Source organism: Diceros bicornis, chromosome 4, assembly GCF_020826845.1.
Source record: "Diceros bicornis minor isolate mBicDic1 chromosome 4, mDicBic1.mat.cur, whole genome shotgun sequence".
Lineage (NCBI taxonomy): Eukaryota > Metazoa > Chordata > Mammalia > Perissodactyla > Rhinocerotidae > Diceros > Diceros bicornis.
Window position 1 is genome coordinate 41808077 of NC_080743.1, and position 19015 is coordinate 41827091.

The window sequence follows — 19015 nt, forward strand, 5'->3', positions numbered from 1 at the left end:
TTTTTTATAGCATCCTGTTCCTGTATGATAGATGCAATTTCTTTCTTGCTGAGAATCTTTTTTCTTCTTCCAGCATAGACTGTTTTGTTCAAGTTGCCTTTTTGCTATTTGTTTCGGTCTCTGTCTTTCGTATTAAGAGACTTTCCTCAAGTGTCTGCTCATATTTAACTGTGAGGCACTAAAAGTTGCTTAGAAGCCTTGTGCATGTGGAAAGTGTTCATTCATTCAGGTTTTTACTGTAGATTGAGCTGGCTGAGCTGTTTTGTTGGGAACCCTCATATCCATCTCATTAAATCTTTTCTTTGAGGCTGGTTGGATTCCCCAGAGAATGTTCTTCCCACATCTTCTTGAAGAATGTATCCCTGACTCCAGCATTCTGAGGAGCCAGATTAGGGGAAGAAGGTTGCAAGTCTGAGCATTCAGTAAGTCATTGTTGATTCCCCATCTCAACCGCATATGGTCATGCTGTTGTGCCATTTCCAATGCCTGCCCTCAAGTCAGGTAGTGCAGAGATCCCTCTGTTTTACATTGTCACAAGAATAAATCTCAGTCTTCTGCAGGAGTCAGGGAGAGAATCTGTTGAAGATCTGTTTCTAAAACAGTTTTCAATTGGTCCTTCTGCCTTTTGTCCTTCCTTCATTCTACTTCAACACTAATTTAAGATTCCTGCTCTTGGCTTTTACCATTACCAGGTTAAGGTTCAGCTTTCTTCAGTTTGCTAAATCAGTTATCACTTGTCCATCCCTGGCCACTTATTTTTGTCTCTTCTCTGGTTCTCTTTGTCCTTGTGAGATGTTGATGCCTTAAAAATTAAATAGAAGATTTTGGGGAGGGAGCAGAGAAAATACATGCATTCAACCTGCCATCTTTAACTAGAAGGTTTTTTTTGTTTGTTTTTTGGGTTTTTTGTTTTGTTTTGTTTTTTCTTGGTGAGGAAGATTGGCCCTGAGCTAACATCTGTTGCCAGTCTTCCTATTTTTGCTTGAGGAAGATTGTCCCTGAGCTAACATCTGTGCCAATCTTCCTCTATTTTTTGTATGTGGGATGCCACAGCATGGCTTGATGAGCAGTACATCGGTCTACGCCTGGGATCCGAACACATGAACCCCTGGCCACCAAAGCAGAGTGTGCAAACTTAACTGCTACACCACCAGGCCAGCCCTAACTAGAAGTTTTTATGTAATTTTTAAGAAAAGTAAAATAGGGGCCAGCCTGGTGGCGTAGCAGTTAAGTCGCGTGCTCTGCTTCAGTGGCCTGGGGTTCGCCGGTTCGGATCCTGGGTGTGGACCTACTCGCTGCTCATCAAGCCATCCTGAGGTGGCATCCCACATAGAAGAACTAGAAAGACCTACAACTAGGATATACAACTATGTGCTGAGGGCTTTGGGGAGACAAAAGAAGAAAAGAGGAAGATTGGCAACAGATGTTAGCTCAGAGCCAATCTTACTCAAAAAAAACAAAAATAAAATAATATATTTTTTTAAAATATTGTCTCTGATTCCTGATTATACATCAGTGGTCTCAGTGGCAGGAACAACTAAGTACCCTGAAGTACAGCATACTCCTGAAGGGTCCAGCACATCAGTATACCTACATACCTTTTTTGGGAGCTCCAGAAGCCATGGCTGATGCCTCCATCAAGTCTGGAGACTAAGAGATGTTGAGAGAGAAGCAACAATAAATTTGAGTTTTATTTTTTTTCCCTCTTTGTCATTTTCATTATTCACTGATTTTTTTTTTTAGTTCATTTTTGAGTATACAAATCTATACTAATCTTACTGGGGATACCTCCTATTGCCTGACAAGTACCTCGAGATCCATCCTTTGCCAAATAACTCTCATTCTGCCTGTGTTGTGACCAGATAAATTGCACCCCTGCTAGGTTTCAAGGGAAACTCCCCTGAGAACACATATACATTCTCTTCACATCATAATTCATTAAATCACCTAAAGGTTCCTAATGAAAAAGATAAAATACATGCCCTTCTCTCCCATTTGTGTATCTGTTTATATGTATGTGAGTAAACATACATGTACATACCACACACAAACACGTACTCGGTTTTTAAATTATGTTTGCTCTGCAATTCCTGTTCTTTGATTTCTGTGTATTGGTGGAGAAATCCGTAAAACCAAACTGATTGGTCCCAGTACAGATTCCTTTTATTCACTGAGGCAGCTACAAGTTGACTCCCTACCACGTTCACCACGTCGGTTATTCTTAACTGTCCTCAGCCTTTATTGCAATTTTCAACTCACCCCTCAGCCCCTGTCATTCTGTAGAAGTAACTTCACCTGTTTCTTTCCCTGAAAACCGAAACTATTCAACCTGGGCTCTCTTGCTTTTCCCTTTTGCTCTCTCCAAGTTTCTCTCTTTTTTTTTTTTTCCCTTTTTCTCCCCAAAGCCCCACTAGATAGTTGTATGTCATAGTTGCACATCCTTCTAGTTGCTGTATGTGGGATGCCGCCTCAGCATGGCCGAACAAGTGGTGCATCAGTGCGTGCCTGGGTTCCGAACCTGGGCTGCCAGTAGTGGAGCGCACGCGCTTAACCGCTAAGCCACAGGGCCGGCCCCTCCAAGTTTCTCTTTATTTTCACCCATTGCCTTGCTTTCTTTACTGTGTTAGAGGAATAATTATCCTTCCTTTCTTGCTTTCATTCCTGTGTTAGAGGGATAATTATCCTTCCTTTCTAAAGTTAAACTCTCTCTACTTACACAGTACAGTAGAGGGAACAGCATGTATAAAGGCCTGGAAACTTGAAAGATCAGAATTGTTGGGAAAATATAGATTTTCCTTCATGGACAAGTAAGCTTTTGAGTTAAATGGGCCTAATTTGAATGCTAGTTCTGCTACTTCCTACCTAAAGGACCTTGAGTTAACTTCTCTCCTTGTGTTTCATTGTCCTTATCTATAAAGTGGACATCTGCTACCTTCTAGGGCTGTTGTGAGAGTCAATAGCCTGTCAGTAGGGTTGTTGTGAGATTAAAAAGCCTGTCATAAGCTGTCAATAAGTGGTAGCTGCTGTTATTGTTATGGCTGGAATAGGAGTAAAACTGTGACGGCAGTTCATTTTAGAATAAGTGTTTATATTTCTGTCTCTTACACTAACTGTAAACTATAAAGCCCTACAAGGTTAGGAACACTGTCATTCTCATCTTCATATTTTAAGCACTTAACACATACCCAGCACACGTAAAATAAACATGTATTGTGTATTGAATGAATGAATAGTGAAGCTTCAGTTTATATTGATTGAATTGATAAGTAAATTCACTTTGTTTTCAGTTTCTGTGGGCAATTAAAACCTTCCAAAGATTTTCAGATCACATTGTTAGGAATTTGATTTCTTCAAGTTTCACTGTTTCCAAATACTGGCTTTTAATATATCACTTGTGCATTATAGACTTGAGTGAAAGGGTGTCTGTGCTTTTTTCACATGTTGTCAATAATAAGTTAATTAACTAGTTCTTTTTTTTTTTTTCCTTCAGGGAGGTGGTGCAAGCAAACTCTGTTCACTGGAGGAAGAAGTTCTCATTTATGTGCAAAATGAGTGCCAGTGCCACTACGGGCATCCTAGATCCTTGCATCTACAGAGTATCTGTGAGGAAGGTATAAAAATAGCCTATAACTCTCCCCTTTTGGAAACCATAATTAGTTCCATAGTCACTGACTCACTTTATTTAGCTCTCCTTTATCATTAGAACTGTTATATGTAATTTTACTTCACACTTACAGCAATAATTTAAATTACTATGACAAATATGCTGGAGAATCTGAAGTTATAAATTCAAATATTACTCAAGAACCTTATCTTGTGTGGGAGGAAGACTATTCTCTACCAACTCTGGGTCCTTTATGGCTGGGCTAAAAATTAAATTGACGTGAGACAGAATAGCAGGAGAAAATCAAGCAAACCTTTATAACATGCATGTATACATGGGAGAGACCCAGAAAAACTGGGTAACTCGGCAAAATGGCAGAGGTTCTCATCTTAAATACTCTCTTCAGCTAAAGACAAAGGAGGATGTTGAGGTTGGGGGGAGTCACTTATGGGAGACTACCAGAAAAGCACAGTAAACAAGAGTAAGGTTATTATGCAGCCTTGCCTTCAGCATTGATAAGTTTCTAGAGATGAGGTCATCACCCCTTCTTCCTGATACAGAGAGGGAGATACCTTTACAAATGGAGATTTTCCTTACAAATGTAAGTGTTTGGTAAATAGAACGTTGATAAGAATGGGCTTAGCAAGGACCCTCCCAGTCTTTGCATACCTAGAGTTATCTATGGTGATAACCTGTCCTGGGGACAGGCCTTCTATCTTAAATTCTTGTAGGCAGTTGGTGGTGGGGGAGGAGAGGTCAAAGTTTCTTTCAGAGAAAATAATCAAGGTAAAGAGATGTATTTTGAGGTGTCCAATTCTGATCCCCCACCCTTGCTATCACTATACATATAATTATTAACCTTATTTGTATTATTTGAGGGGCTATATATGTCTGTATCCTGCCATTCATTAAATTCCTCTTTGTTAGGCATTGTTTTAGGGATTTCACATATATTATGTCTAATAACAACCCTGAAAATAGGTGTTATTTTTTCCATTTTCAGGAAAATCAAGGCTCAGAGAGATTGTTACTTGCCCAAACTCACATAGCTAATAAATGGCAAAGTAGAGACTCAAACAAAATCGTTCTAATTCCAAGTCCATGTTTCCTTTCTCGTATATTTCCTTTCCACATACTAGGTTGAGGCATATTACCAGTCTGCAAAAGTGGCAATCTCAGATGGTTCAACTTAATACATATATAAATATGTGATCCTGCCTTTTTTCGGTGAAAAAGAGGAATCCATTAGTCACCACTACTGGTGAACTAAACTACTGGCTTTAAAATGTAAACTTTATGTTTTACAATTTATATACATTTTTTTAAAATTACCAAAGTAATACATATACATGTTCAAAAATTAAATAGAGATAGACTTAAAATGAAAAGCAGGAGTCCCTTGCCTTATTTTTTTCCACTCCAGTCTTACATCCTTCTGTATCAGATGAAAAGTTGTATTTTTAGCTCTCTTATTCTGCTTTTTGAGTGAACTGATAACACTGTAATGTGTGGGCTGTATTTTAAATTCTCTGATATTTCTCAATCTATTTAGTTAAAATATAACATAACTACGTATATACATTTTATAGGTTTTAAGCCTTTAGTGAAAATAGACCTCTAAAATTGTCATGTTTGGAGCAGCAGTAGTTGAATTGAGGCTTCCCTAAAGGACATATGATGCAGTGGAAGTGCGTATGGCATCATGCTGACCTGGGTTTGAATCCCACATGTGCCACTTACTAACAGAGACCTTAGGCAATTCTCCTGACTTTTTAAAAATCAGTTTCCTCATCCAAATAAGGGTATAATAATTGCTTCCTCAAGAAGGTGTAAAGATTAACCGAGATATAAGTAAAGCATCCTACCTTTTTTCCCTTTCTACCTTAATTGCTGCCGTGGCTCTTACATTAAAACTTTTCTAAATGGAATTCTAATCATGATTTTTGAGAGATGATCAGTCAGTCTTTGAATTTTAAGAAAAAGAAAACGTATAAGCAGTTTAGAGTAAAGCATAACTGCTAATTAAAGAAACTCAGAGTCTATTTTTTAAAAAAGTAAATTTTTTTTGCTATTTAAGGTAGGACTTGTTCATCTGAAATAAACCAGTTCCTCAGATTATAATGGTTTGATGTATTAGTTAGGGCATATATGATAAGCTACTGAAGCAGATACCCAAATACACAATGACTTAAACGAGATAGAAGTTTATGTCTCTCTTGGGTAATAGCTAAGGAATCCTGGGTTGGTAGTGCAGCTCTGCCATCTTCACCGTATGGTGCCCACCTTTAGATCCAAGGGAGCTGCTCCAGTCTTGTTATCTCTCAGCCAGTGAGAAAGGAGAAAAAGCCACATGAGAATAAAAGTAAGAACTCATAAAGAAAAATTAGTAAACTCAACTATATAAACGTTTTCTGCATTGCAAAAAAAATAGCTTAAGCAAAGTCATAAATTAGGGGAGAATATCTGCAAATCATGTCAAATTTTAGTATGGAAAGAGCATCTTCAAATAAATCAATAAGAAAAGATCAACAACCCTTTAGAAAAATAGGCAAGGGACAGAATATACATTTCACAAAAAGGAAAATATAAATAGCTTTTAAACATGTAAAAAGTTACTGAATCTCAATCATGTATATTAAAACTACAAATAAGATACCATTTTTTACCTATAAATTTGACAAAGATCAAAAAGTTTGATAATGTACTCTGTTGCCTAGGACACAAGGAAGCAGTCAATCACCAGTCAACAAGTATGTTAGTTTCTACAGTGTGCCAGGTACTCTTCTAGGCACTGAAAGGACAGTGGTGAACTGGAATGAGTTACTCTCCTCAAGGATTCTACTTTCTGGTTGGAGTCAGGGAAGAGTGGTAGGAAAGACAGAAAGTAAGTATGTAACCAAATAAGATTATTTTAGACAGTGATAAGTGTTATGTATAAAATACAATGAGGTAATAGAGAATAACTTAGGGAGAGGAGATCATTTTAGAAAACTAGGGGAGAAGTCAGTGAAGATTTCTCTGAAAGGTATCATTTGAAGAAGAGGCACTCATATAAAGATCTAGGGAAAGGGCCAGCCCTGTGGCTTAGCGGTTAAGTGCACACGTTCTGCTGCTGGGAGCCCGGGTTCGGATCCCAGGCGCACACCAATGCACCGCTTCTCCGGCCATGCTGAGGCGGCGTCCCACATACAGCAACCAGAAGGATGTGCAACTATGACTTACAACTATCTACTGGGGCTTTGGGGAGAAAAAGGGGAAAAAAAAGGAGGAGGATTGGCAATAGATGTTAGCTCAGGGCCGGTCTTCCTCAGCAGAAAGAGGATGATAAGCATGGATGTTAGCTCAGGGCTGATCTTCCTCACACACACACAAAAAAGATCTAGGGAAAGACCATTCTAAAGGAGTGGGACCTTGTATTAGTCAGGGTTCTCCAGAGAAATAGAACCAATAGAGTGGAGATAGCTATAGCTATAGTGATAGATATCTATATAGAAGAGATTTATTATAAGGAATTGACTTACACAGTTATGGAGGCCGAGAAGTCCCACAACCTGCTGTCTGCATGCTGGAGACCCTGGAAAGTTGGTGGTGTAGTTCCAGTCCAAAGGCCTGAGAACTGGAGAGCCAGTGCTGTAAGTCCAAGTCCTAAGGCCTGAGAACCAGGAGTGTTGATGTTGTAAATCCTAGTCTGAGGACGGGAGAAGACCAATGTCCCAGCTCAAACAGGCAGAGAGAGAGAATTCAACCTTCCTCTATCTGTTTTTTCTATTCAAGCCCTCAACAAACTGGATGAAGCCCAATCACAATGGGGAGGGCAATCTGCTTTACTCAATCAACTGATTAAAATGTTCATCTCATCCAGAAACACCCTCACAGACACACCCATAAATAATGTTTAACCTAACAACTGGGCACCCCATGACCTAGTCAAGTTGACACATAAAATTAACCATCACAGACCTGAAAGTAAAAAGGCCTTGTGTTAGTTTCCTAGAGCTGCTATGACAAAATACCTACCACAAACTGGGTGGCTTAAAACAACAGAAATTTATTGTCTTACAGTTCTGAAGGCCAGAAGTCAAAATCAAGGTGTATTGTAGCAGGGCATGCTGCTTCTGAAGACACTAGGGAAGAAACTGTTCCATGCCTTTCTCTAGCTTCTGGCAGCCTCAGGCATTCCTTGGCTTATAGATGCGTCACTCCAGTTACATGACTCTCCTCTCCCTTTGTGTCTTCACATCATCTTCCCTCTGCGTGTGTCTGTATCTGTGTTCAAATTTACCCTTTTTTATAAGGATACCAGTCATATTGCATTAGGACCTCATTCTAACTAGTTTGCTTATGTAAAGACTCTATTTCCAAATAAGGTCACGTTTTGAGGTGCTGGGGGTTAGGACTTCAAAATATATTTTTTTGAGGGGACACATAATTCAATTCATAACAGGCCCTAAGATTATAATAAACCTAGGGATTTATGTTTCTGAAATTAATGGACTAGCTTATTATAGACAACCCCTCCATCTGAGAATAACCAGAAAAACTAGACAAAATATTAAAAATAGCTGCTTGAAGGCATCAGAAGCTGCCAAGGCTGTAAGGACTTGAGAGCCGTAGAATCATAGACAAGGGAAGTGTAAAGAGATGAGCCTGACATTTGGCATTGCTTTTACCCTCAAAGTATTTGCTAATTTGCAAGCCGTGGTTTAAGAAGCTGAGCCAAAAATAATGACTGAGACGCTAAGAAGCTGAGCTGAGATTCCAGCAATTTTACATGAGTAAAGGGAAAAAAACTGGAGTCCAGGGCCTATATATATACATACGTATATATACGTATGTATATATACACACATACACGCATGCACACACACTACATGTATATATATGTGTATATATATATATATATATATGCATAGAGCATCTTTTGAACAATTCTTAAAAATCGATAACAGTGATTGTCTCTGTGGGGTTTCAACTCTTGTTAAAATCTTCCTACAATTTATTAATATGCTTAACTAAGTAAGTAATTTAACCTTTCTTTGGTGATTCAAGGTTCTTGCAATGTGTCAAACACTTTTTGGCAACTTCTTCAGCAAATTGATTAAATATTAGCTTGTCTTCTCACCATTTGTCTCTTTCATATTGAAGTTAAATTCTGAATAAAAATTCTGGTCATTCAGGTGGAGGTGTGGGCATCCAAATAGTTGGATTTCAGATCATCAGACTTTTACTATGTTAAAGACATAATACTATCCCCCAGCATGTAAATGTGTACTTCAGAATTATTTGACATATATTTAATTTTAAATCTTTAATCATGATAATCGTATAATGTTTTCTGTCTTTGGCAGGAATTAAAAGGTGGAAAAGCTTATGCAAAGGTAGGTACATGTTTTTTAACTTTTTTGGAATTTGTAATATCACTCATTGCTGTTTATAAGCTTAAAAACTAAATGGTTTTCTCTTCTAATTGCTGTTCAAGTTGGCTGTTTTTATTTTGTTATTTGTGTGTGTGTGTGTGTGAGGAAGATTAGCCCTGAGCTAACATCCGATGCCAATCCTCCTCTTTTTGCTGAAGAAGATTGGCCCTAGGCTAACATCCATGCCCATCTTCCTCTACTTTATATGGGACGCCGCCACAGCATGGCTTGATAAGCGGTGTGTAGGTCCGCGCCTGAGATCTGAACCTGTGAACCCCGGGCCGCCAAAGTGGAGTACATGAACTTAACCACTACGCCACCGGGCCAGCCCCTCAAGTTGGCTGTTTTTAAATAAAACAACTTGGAGATTGAACAGTTGGATCCAACAATAAATTATAGGCATATTCTTTCTACATGCCAATTATGGGATGTTGTTAAGTTTCAGCTTCCCTACTAGAAGATGATCTCTGGTTTGCATTATTCAGTCTCCCCTGGGAAGTGTTCCCAGTCCCACCTCCCCCCAGTGAAATAGAATCCCTCCTCTGTGCTCTCTTAGCACTCTGTGTATACATGATCACTACTGTCCTTTATACTTTTACTAGCAATATGGAATTACGAATGAATGTGCTCACCTTTTTGCTGAATAGGAGGAATTAGTAATTAGTAATACTGCCAGAAGCCTACATATTCCTCTTTTATTTCCAGTCTCTGTGATGGTATCTCCATCCATCCAGTCATCTGAGCCAAGGACCAGGACACTAGTTTCAACCGTCAAATCTGCCCAACTCCCTAAAACAAGTTGGTTGCAACGTCAGTTAGGATGCTCTTTGCTACAAGTAACAGGAAACCCTCCTCACCTAGAGATTTTTTTCTAATCTTACAAAACAAGTAGATGTGAGATAGAGCTGCTCCAGGATTGGTTAATCCGTTGACTGAAAAACGTCATCAAAAACCCATGTTACTTTTCTCTTTCCATTCTTTTATTGTCTGTGTGATGACTTGGTGCTTGGCTAGCTCTCCTCATGGTCACCAGGTGGCTGGCTGCTCAAGTTTTAGTCAACACTTTCACATATGACAAAATCCAGCTGTTTCGGCCGGCCCCGTGGCTTAGAGGTTAAGTGCGTGCGCTCTGCTGCTGGCGGCCCGGGTTTGGATCCCGGGCGCGCACCGATGCACCGCTTCTCCAGCCATGCTGAGGCCGCGTCCCACGTACAGCAACTAGAAGCATGTGTGGCTATGACATACAACTATCTACTGGGGCTTTGGGTGAAAAATAAATAAATAAATAAAATTAAAAAAAAAAATCCAGCTGTTTCTCCATGTATGACTTTTTTTGAGTGAGAAAACTTTTCCTAGATGGCCCTCAGAGGACTTCCCCATACCTTTCATTGGCCACAACTGGAAACCAGTCATGGGCGATAGGAATGATTGTCGTGGTTAGCTTAGACTAATCACAATTTAACAGTGAGCTAGAGGTTAGGTTACTTTCCTTGTACACGAGGATGAACTAAGAGTGGACACTTGAATAAAATCAGGGCTCTGCTCGCAAGGAATATCTGGGCATTGAATGGTGGGTAGGCAAACAATAGGGTCTGCTATGATTGACAGATCTTGATTTCTCCCTCCCAAAAAGCTCTTGAAACCATCCCTTCTCCTCATTCCCAAAGCCACTGCCTTAGGTTATGCCTTCATTATTTCTTATTTAAAACCTGCATTGGCCTCCTATCTTTTGTTCTCTGCCTCTATTGTCTCCCTCCAGTCTATCCTCTATATTATTGCCAGAGTGATCATTCTAAAACTCAAACATGATCATATCATTCCCCTACTTTTAGTCCTTCAGCGGCTGTCTATTGCCTGTAAAGGAAAATGAAATGAAAAGTCTTTAACCCAGCACATTAGACCCATCTTGGTTTGCAAATCATCTATCTGCACGTGTGCATGTGCACACGCACTCATTCATCGTTATGCTTCAGACACACTGCCCCCATAAACCTCCTGGAGTGTACTTTGCTATTTTAGCCTCTCTGCCTTGTGAGTTGATGTTTTCCCTGCCACGTGTATGCTTCTGCCTCCTCTTGTCCTGTCAACTCATGTATCGTTAAAAACTCAGCTTAGTCATCCCTCCCCATGGAGAAATTTTCTTTTCCTTTCTTTTTTGTAAGTATGCCTGCCTCTATCATAGCACTTGCACTTTTTTATAGGAACTTGTTTTCTATCTTCCCTTGTTCGACTATGAGCTCCTTGAGAACAGGGATGATTTACATTCCTAATGCCTGACATTACCTGGAATGTAGATGCTTGAAATTATTTGACAAATGAAGTAGTATCTATTTTCAAGCACCATGTCTGACTGGGCAAGAGAAACAACAGAAAAAATAAACAAATGGGACTACATCAAACTAAAAAGCTTCTGCACAGCAAAGGAAACCATCAACAAAACGAAAAGACAACCTAACAACTGGGAGAAGATATTTGCAAACCATACGTCTGATAAGGGCTTAATCTCCAAAATATATAAAGAACTCATTCATCTCAACAACAAAAAAACAACCCAATTAAAAAATGGGCAAAAGACCTGAACAGACATTTCTCCAAAGAAGATATACAGATGGCCAACAGACACATGAAAAGATGTTCAAAATCATTAACTATCAGGGAAATGCAAATCAAAACTACAATGAGATATCACCTCACGCCCGTCAGAATGGCTATAATTAACAAGACAGGAAACAGCATGTGTTGGAGAGGATTTGGAGAGAAGGGAACTCGCATACACTGCTGATGGGAGTGCAAACTGGTGCAGCCACTATGGAAAACAGTATGGAGATTCCTCAAAAAATCAAGGATAGAACTACCATATGATCCAGCTATTCCACTGCTGGGTATTTATCCAAAGAACTTGAAAACACCAATGCGTAAAGATACATGCACCCCTGTGTTCATTGCAGCGTTATTCACAATAGCCAAGACTTGGAAGCAACCTAAGTGCCCATCAAGGGACGAATGGATAAAGAAGATGTGGTATATATACACAATGGAATACTACTCAGCCATAAGAAACGATGAAATCCAGCCATTTGTGACAACATGGATGGACATTGAGGGTATAATGCAAAGTGAAATAAGTCAGAGGGAGAAGATCAAATACCGTATGATTTCCTTCATTAAGTAGTAGATAATAACAACAATAAACAAACACATAGAGACAGAGATTGGATTGGTGGTTACCAGAGGGGAAGAGGGGAGGGAGGAGGGCAAAAGGGATAATTCGGCACATGTGTGTGGTGATGGGTCGTAATTAGTATTTTGGTGGTGAACATGATGTAATCTATGCAGAAATAGAAGTATAATGATGTACACCTGAAATTTATACAATGTTATAAACCAATGTTACTGCAATAAACAAAAAATTAAAAAAAAAAGAAATCATATTTCATCGATTGCATACTTTACGAAGTGAAGCCTGACACAAACTAAGAACTGGAAAAGAGAAGCAGAGCAATTGCACCTCACTGATGCCGTGGTTGTTAGAGACATCGATAGAGCTATAAGGCTTTCAGTCACAACCAGAAAGACAATCCCAGCTACTCAAAAAGAAAACTAATGAAAGGTATTCCCATACATCTTGGTTATTTTATTGCTTACCTTAGTAACAGTAGTAATCAAAGCCCATCATGAGTTAAGAGGAGGCTGGGGAGGAGAATATAGATTAAAATACTGAAAGCTTGTTTTTATTTAGATATTTGGCTTCTAAACTTGTTTTTAACTGTGTTCCACATTAAAATAAATATAATATATTGCAACAACAAAAAAAAAGAATCCTTCTCAGAAATGTTTTCAAATGGATAAAATAGAATACTAGATTAAAATTTGTACTCAAATACAGTTATTAAAATATAAAAATCATGATAATTTAATATATGTGCCTCTTTATTAATCCATTATTAAATAATATGGGGGAAGGTTTAGTAACCACCATCCTTTTGAGGTAGTGGTGAACATAAGTGATATTTTGATATAGATTCAACAATTGTAACTTGATGTGAAAATATCTTTGATTTCCATTGGTGATAACATTACAGGTACTGCCAAATACTAATGGGATTTATTGACTACATTTATTATTGAAGAAAGTGCTAAATATAGAGAAAATAAAGATGTAAGTTTTTCCCATCCAAAAAAAAAAAAAAAAGTAGTAGTATCTGCCACAGATCTAGCTAGTATTTATGTATATATGCCATTTTAATGAGCCAGTTATCTCAGTGAAGCCAAAGAGAAAATGATAAGGAAATCTGGCCTCTCTGGTACCTCACTAGAATGTAAGCTCTTTCAAGATAGTCTTTGTCTTTCATGTTCATCACTGTTTTCCAGTGTCTAGAACAGGGCCTGGCACATAAGAGGTGCCTAGTGAATGTTGACCTTCAGCCCGAAACCTCACAGTCTTCATTGGTAAACATCACACTGACGTATCCCACCTTTTAATACGCTCTCTTAATGGGGGCTGACCAGATTCTTTGTTTTTTAACTTGCATTAATCTTAGTGACACTGTAATACCAGCATTCCAACTGTGGATGGTAAGCCAGTGGGCTGTTTTTTATTCATTAAATATGTATCAACTGCCTGCCATGTGCCAGGTATTGTTCCTGGCCCTATTCTAAGTACTGAGATATGGCAGTGAACAAAACTTACCAAAATCCCTGCCTTTGTGCAGCTTACGTTCTAATGGAGGGTTGGGGGACAGATAATAAACAAAATAAATATGAAATGTGTATGTACATGATATGATGATAACTACTAAGGAGAAAAATGAAACAGATAAGGGGTAGAGGGTGACAACTACAGAGGAGGGGAGGAGAGGAAAGGGAGGAGGCAGGGCATGTTCTAGGATGGTCAGGTCAGGTTATCCCCTTTATTTTTATTTTTTGTGTGTGTGAGGAATATCAGCCCTGAGCTAACATCCATGCCAGTCCTCCTCTTTTTGCTGAGGAAGACTGGCCCTGAGCTAACATCCATGCCCATCTTCCTCCACTTTATGTGGGATGCCGCCACAGCATGGCCTGACAAGCGGTGCATCAGTGTGTGCCTGGGATCCAAACCCGGGCCGCCAGTAGCAGAGCGCAGGCACTTAACCGCTAAGCCACAGGGCCGGCCCCAGGTCATCCTCTTTAGAGAGATGACATTTGAACATATCTCTGAATGGAGTGAGGAAGAAAGCTACAAGAAGATCTGAGAGAGAATGGATCTGGCAAAAGGAACAGTAAGTGTTAAAAGCCTTAGGGTGGTTTGGCGTTTTCAAGGAAAAGGACATTGTGACTAGAAGAGTAAATGAGGAGAGGGGGGAAATGAAGTTGACCACGTAGCCGAAGTTGACGAAGTAGCCAAGGACTGAGGGATCACAGACAGTCAACACAGACAACACTTTCAGGGAGTTTTGCTATAAAGGAGAGCAGAAAAATAATCCAATAGACTGGAGAGATGTGTGGGGTGAGGTTTTGTTTTCTTTTGTTCATTAAGATGAGAGAAAATGCAGCATGTTTGTATGCTGATGGAAATGATCCAGTAGAGAAGGGAAATTTTAGAATGCAAAAGAGGGGGAGGAATTCCTGAAGCAATGAACTTGAATAGGCAAGAGGAGAGCAGTTGACCTCAGATCAGAGCACCGCCAGTTCGCTTACAGTAAGTGGGAAGGTAATTACGTGGGCACAGATGCAGGTAGGTGAGTGGATGTGGCTGGCAAGAAGAGCTTGCGGAAGGTAAGTGCTCTTTTGACTGCTTTTATCTCTGAGTGAAATAGGAAGCAAGGCATCAGCAGAGAGTACGGATGGAAGGGAGGTGTTGGAGATTTAAAGAGAAAGGATAATGTGTGAAATAGGGCATGTGGATGATGTGTGATCAAATGGTCCCATGAGTCTTCACATGCTGATTTGGATGTGGCTTTGCCCTGGACACATCCGGGCTTTTCCGCTGATCTGTCAGACCCCTAAAAGGCAGTAAGACCAGAGTAACTGTGTGAAAATTAGGTAGATGTTCCCTGTGGCTTGATGTGTTCTGACTTACTACATTTGGGGCCTGTGGCCCTTCAACTGATCTCTAAGTTCTTATTCTTCACTCTTTTTGTACCAGGTAAAAGCTACTAAAAAAATGCTCCAGTCTGCAATTAAAATCTTCATCTTGAATGCCATTCATATGTGCCCAGTGTGTATTTTAAAATCTTAAAGTAGGCAACTTAAAATCACAACAGTGTTTGAAATGGTTAACACTTTTTATTATGTATTCAGGGAGATATGCTTAATTAATTGCAAACTCAAAACATTTTTTTGGTTAATAAAAGACTCTGTATACACTTAGTCATGTAGAACAGACTTAGTTTGTAAAAGAAAATAATAATAATGATATAAAGGCGGGGCCAGCCCCGTGGCATAGTGGTTAAGTGCACACGCTCCGCTGCTGGCGGCCCAGGTTCGGATCCCGGGCGCGCACCAACGCACCTCTTGTCAGGCCATGCTGTGGCGGTGTCCCACATAAAGTGGAGGAAGATGGGCACAGATGTTAGCTCAGGGCCAGTCTTCCTCAGCAAAAAGAGGAGGATTGGCATGGATGTTAGCTCAAGGCTGATCTTCCTCACACAAAAAAAATAAAAAATAATGATATAATGGGATTGATTTGTTGTATCACTTGGAAACAAGAAATAGGGTTGAGCAACATCAGAGGAAGGATTGTAGGGCAATCTTTGTTAGCTGCAGAAATTGGGGACCAAACCTGGGTAGTAATAAGAGGGAGGAACAGGTTTGAGCTGAACTTCTGGATAGCAGCATAAAGCACTGCTGTGGGGCACCACTTTGGGGAAGAGAGGAAGTAGGGTTCATGACTAGAGAGTCAGCTCAAGGGAGATCAGCAAAGCAAATGTTGTGGAAGGTGGTGAGGGAGAAGGGGCTTGTACCAAAGAAAGTGTGTCATACACTTAAATCATTCTAGTTCTTGCATGGAGAGTGAGAACTTAATAACCTGCAGCTATCTGCAGTCACCAGTGGTTAACTGGGAATAGAGCCAGAACCAGAATAGGGAGAAAAAAGTCCGATCAGTTTTCTGTGTGTATGAAAATGCTCATGGTTGGTCTGCTAATATTTCCCATAGTGTGATGCGAGTGCCACTGCTACTTGCAATGATTTTAGTTGTTTGATATGCATTATTTTTGCTTCACGAGTTATATATTTTAATGTGTACAGAAAAAATATTTTACCACATCAAATCTCATGATTTCAAAGATTGTATTGCTTTAGACAAGAGTAGAGTAAGTAATACATTTTTACAAAAAATCAACCAATTTAAAGACACATGGTAAGCAAATAATAGAATGAGTATTGTTAAGATGGCAAAAATTAAAATGACTGAAGTTTGAGAAAACTAGAACATGGCTTGAATGTTTATTTTAAGGAGAATATCATAGAAGCCTAGTAGATATTCTATTAATATAATTCTCTTTCTTTTCCTAGCTGGGCTTTGCAGATCTAAACCTGGCAGAGTTTGCTGGATCAGGAAATACCACGCGTCGCTGTTTACTAGAAGGCTATGATACCAAAAATACAAGACAGGATAACTCCATTCTTAAAGTAAGCACGTTTCAAGATTTACCTGTCAACAAGTGAGATTCTCTGCCTTTAAATAAGCTCAGGTATAATGTCAAGGGCAAGATGGGAATCAATACTGAGATCGTATGCTGATCACACCACTGAAATACTCGCTACCTAGCAAAAAGAACGATCCAAATCACAGAAGCAGTGAAAAGTGACGGATGTTCACCTTCGTGATCCTAAGGTGTTTCTCTCTGTTGCCATGAACATTCAGGGAATAATAAACACAACCACTACAGCTTTGAAGATATGAAAATGTGTGATGTGGTTATTATAGCCAGTTCATTCTTTGCACAAGTTTAGCAGCTATAAAGAAAGAGGGGATGTGTAGTTGGGTGTGGAGGAAACGGTGAAAGAAGACGAGGAAGTTAGAAAAATAACATGATATAAACTTCTGTGCACATCTTGTTGATTTTATGGTTATCTGTATCTAACTAAAAAATTTTCAAAGCACTTGCATATACCTCTGTGAGATAGACAGAGTTGGATAGATGGGGATAGATTATCTCCATTTTTTTTTTTTTTCCTTTTTGTGAGGAAGATCATCCCTGAGCTAACATCCATGCCAATCCTCCTCTTTTTGCTGAGGAAGACCGGCCCTGAGCTAACATCCGTGCCCATCTTCCTCCACTTTATGTGGGATGCCGCCTCAGCATGGCTTGACAAGTGGTGCGTTGGTGCGCACCCGGGATCCAAAGCCGGGCCGCCAGTAGTGGAGCGCGCGCACTTAACCGCTGTGCCATGGGGCCAGCCCGATTATCTCCATTTTATAGATGAAGAAGCTGAGACTCAGAAGATTAAGTGTCTCACTAAAGTAGTCAGTGGCAGAGCTGAGACGAGAATATATATCTTCTGCCACGTGGTCAATGGTCTTTTCATGTTACCCTCCTGTCTAAGCACCAGACTCAAGATATAGACTACACTGTTCATTCTTAGACTGATCCTGAACAAGCCACGCTTCTTCATATTTCTCATGTAAGAAAATGGATAATTCTTCTCTGAATTACAGTGTTTTCATTGGCAATTGAAATAACTTTTTAATTTCAGACCCCCACATTCCTTAGGGCCAGCTCATGGAGTAGTTTCCTTCTGGCTCCCATTGGTCCTTTCACACCATTTCTCCCACTTTGTCCTACAAAAACCATACTCTTTATAGATCGCACTGTTCAGCTCTCACACTTGCTCCCTTCCCAATCTCTGTCATCTCCCAGCCACTTGGTTACCTTCTCTCTCCTACTCAGTGATGACTTAGCTCCTGGCCCACAGTTTTTCTCTCCGTCACTTCTGTTATCATTTTTTGGTGGCTTAACCATCTGTGTGGGTGATCTATCCTTGTGGACTGTCTTCTGTATATAATCTCTCCCTCTAGCTAATCTTATATGTGCGTAAGGCCTCTCAGATCCTTAAACTCCTCATCTCAAGCAACCTTTCCCTTTTCTTCATCTCAATTCCTACTCCCATGGTCACACTCTTCACTTTCTTACCACTAGAAACTTCACCACTTTACCAGAGGGGAAGGAAAGAGGGAGGAGGGCGAAAGGGGTGACTGGGCACGTGTGTATGGTGATGGGTGGTAATTAGTGTTTGGGTGGTGAACATGGTATAATCTACACAGAAATTGAAATATAATGATGTACACCTGAAATTTATATAATATTATAAACCAATGTTACCTCAATAAAAAAAATAAAATAAAAGGAACTTCACCACCTCCACAGTTTCAATGTAAAATATTCCTCTCTCTTACCACTAATTCTTATGTTTCCAGTTCTCTTGGTCTGCTACTCACTTAGCTGTCCTTAACCTTACCACTTTCTCACTTTCTGTCAGCCTCCACTTCCTTTAACTTCCCTCTTTCTCCAGCTTAGATTCCATGGTCCATGATTATTATACCCTTAAAAATACTCCTTGCTCCTTTGCCCCTGTCTCCCTCCGTTTCTCTCCCCTGGGTAATCCCCAACCCTAATCAAACTCAACTCTCCTCTCTGGGTCTGCATCCTAGCTGCCGAAGATGCTGGAGAAGATCACAGAGCCAGCATAGCTGGCGTTACTAAAGTCATGCTCACCACCATCAGGCAATTGTGCTCTACTTCCTTTGTATGCTTCCTTTCCCAATTTCCTAGATGTTCTATCTCATACTTTTTCTCTCCTCATATCTCCACACACCACTCTTGCTCTCAGCTAATAGTCTTGCTTTATCCTTTATTGAGAAAATAGAAGCCATTAAACTCAAATTCCCTCATCTTCCCATCACAGAATTTACAATTCTTCCTGCCTCTCCAGCCCGTTATCCTTTTTGCCTCCTATTAGAATGAATGAAGTGTCCCTCTTCCTGTTAGAAGTCAGTCCTTCCTCTTAGGTT

The 19015-nt window shown here is 39.8% G+C and overlaps 1 protein-coding gene across 2 annotated transcripts in view; it reads left to right on the forward strand.

Annotated features, from left to right (window-relative positions):
• EEIG2 (EEIG family member 2) overlaps nucleotides 1-19015 on the forward strand; it is a 66554-nt gene that overhangs the window by 27965 nt on the left and 19574 nt on the right. The window contains exons 1-4 of one of the 2 annotated variants that reach the window (XM_058538667.1): nucleotides 321-422; nucleotides 3491-3611; nucleotides 8953-8982; nucleotides 16516-16632. In XM_058538667.1, coding sequence (XP_058394650.1) covers nucleotides 3540-3611; nucleotides 8953-8982; nucleotides 16516-16632 — 219 coding nt within the window. In that variant the 5' untranslated portion in view covers nucleotides 321-422; nucleotides 3491-3539. Of the gene's footprint in view, nucleotides 1-320; nucleotides 423-3490; nucleotides 3612-8952; nucleotides 8983-16515; nucleotides 16633-19015 lie in introns of those variants that run through there. The other variant, XM_058538666.1, reaches the window with a different exon arrangement.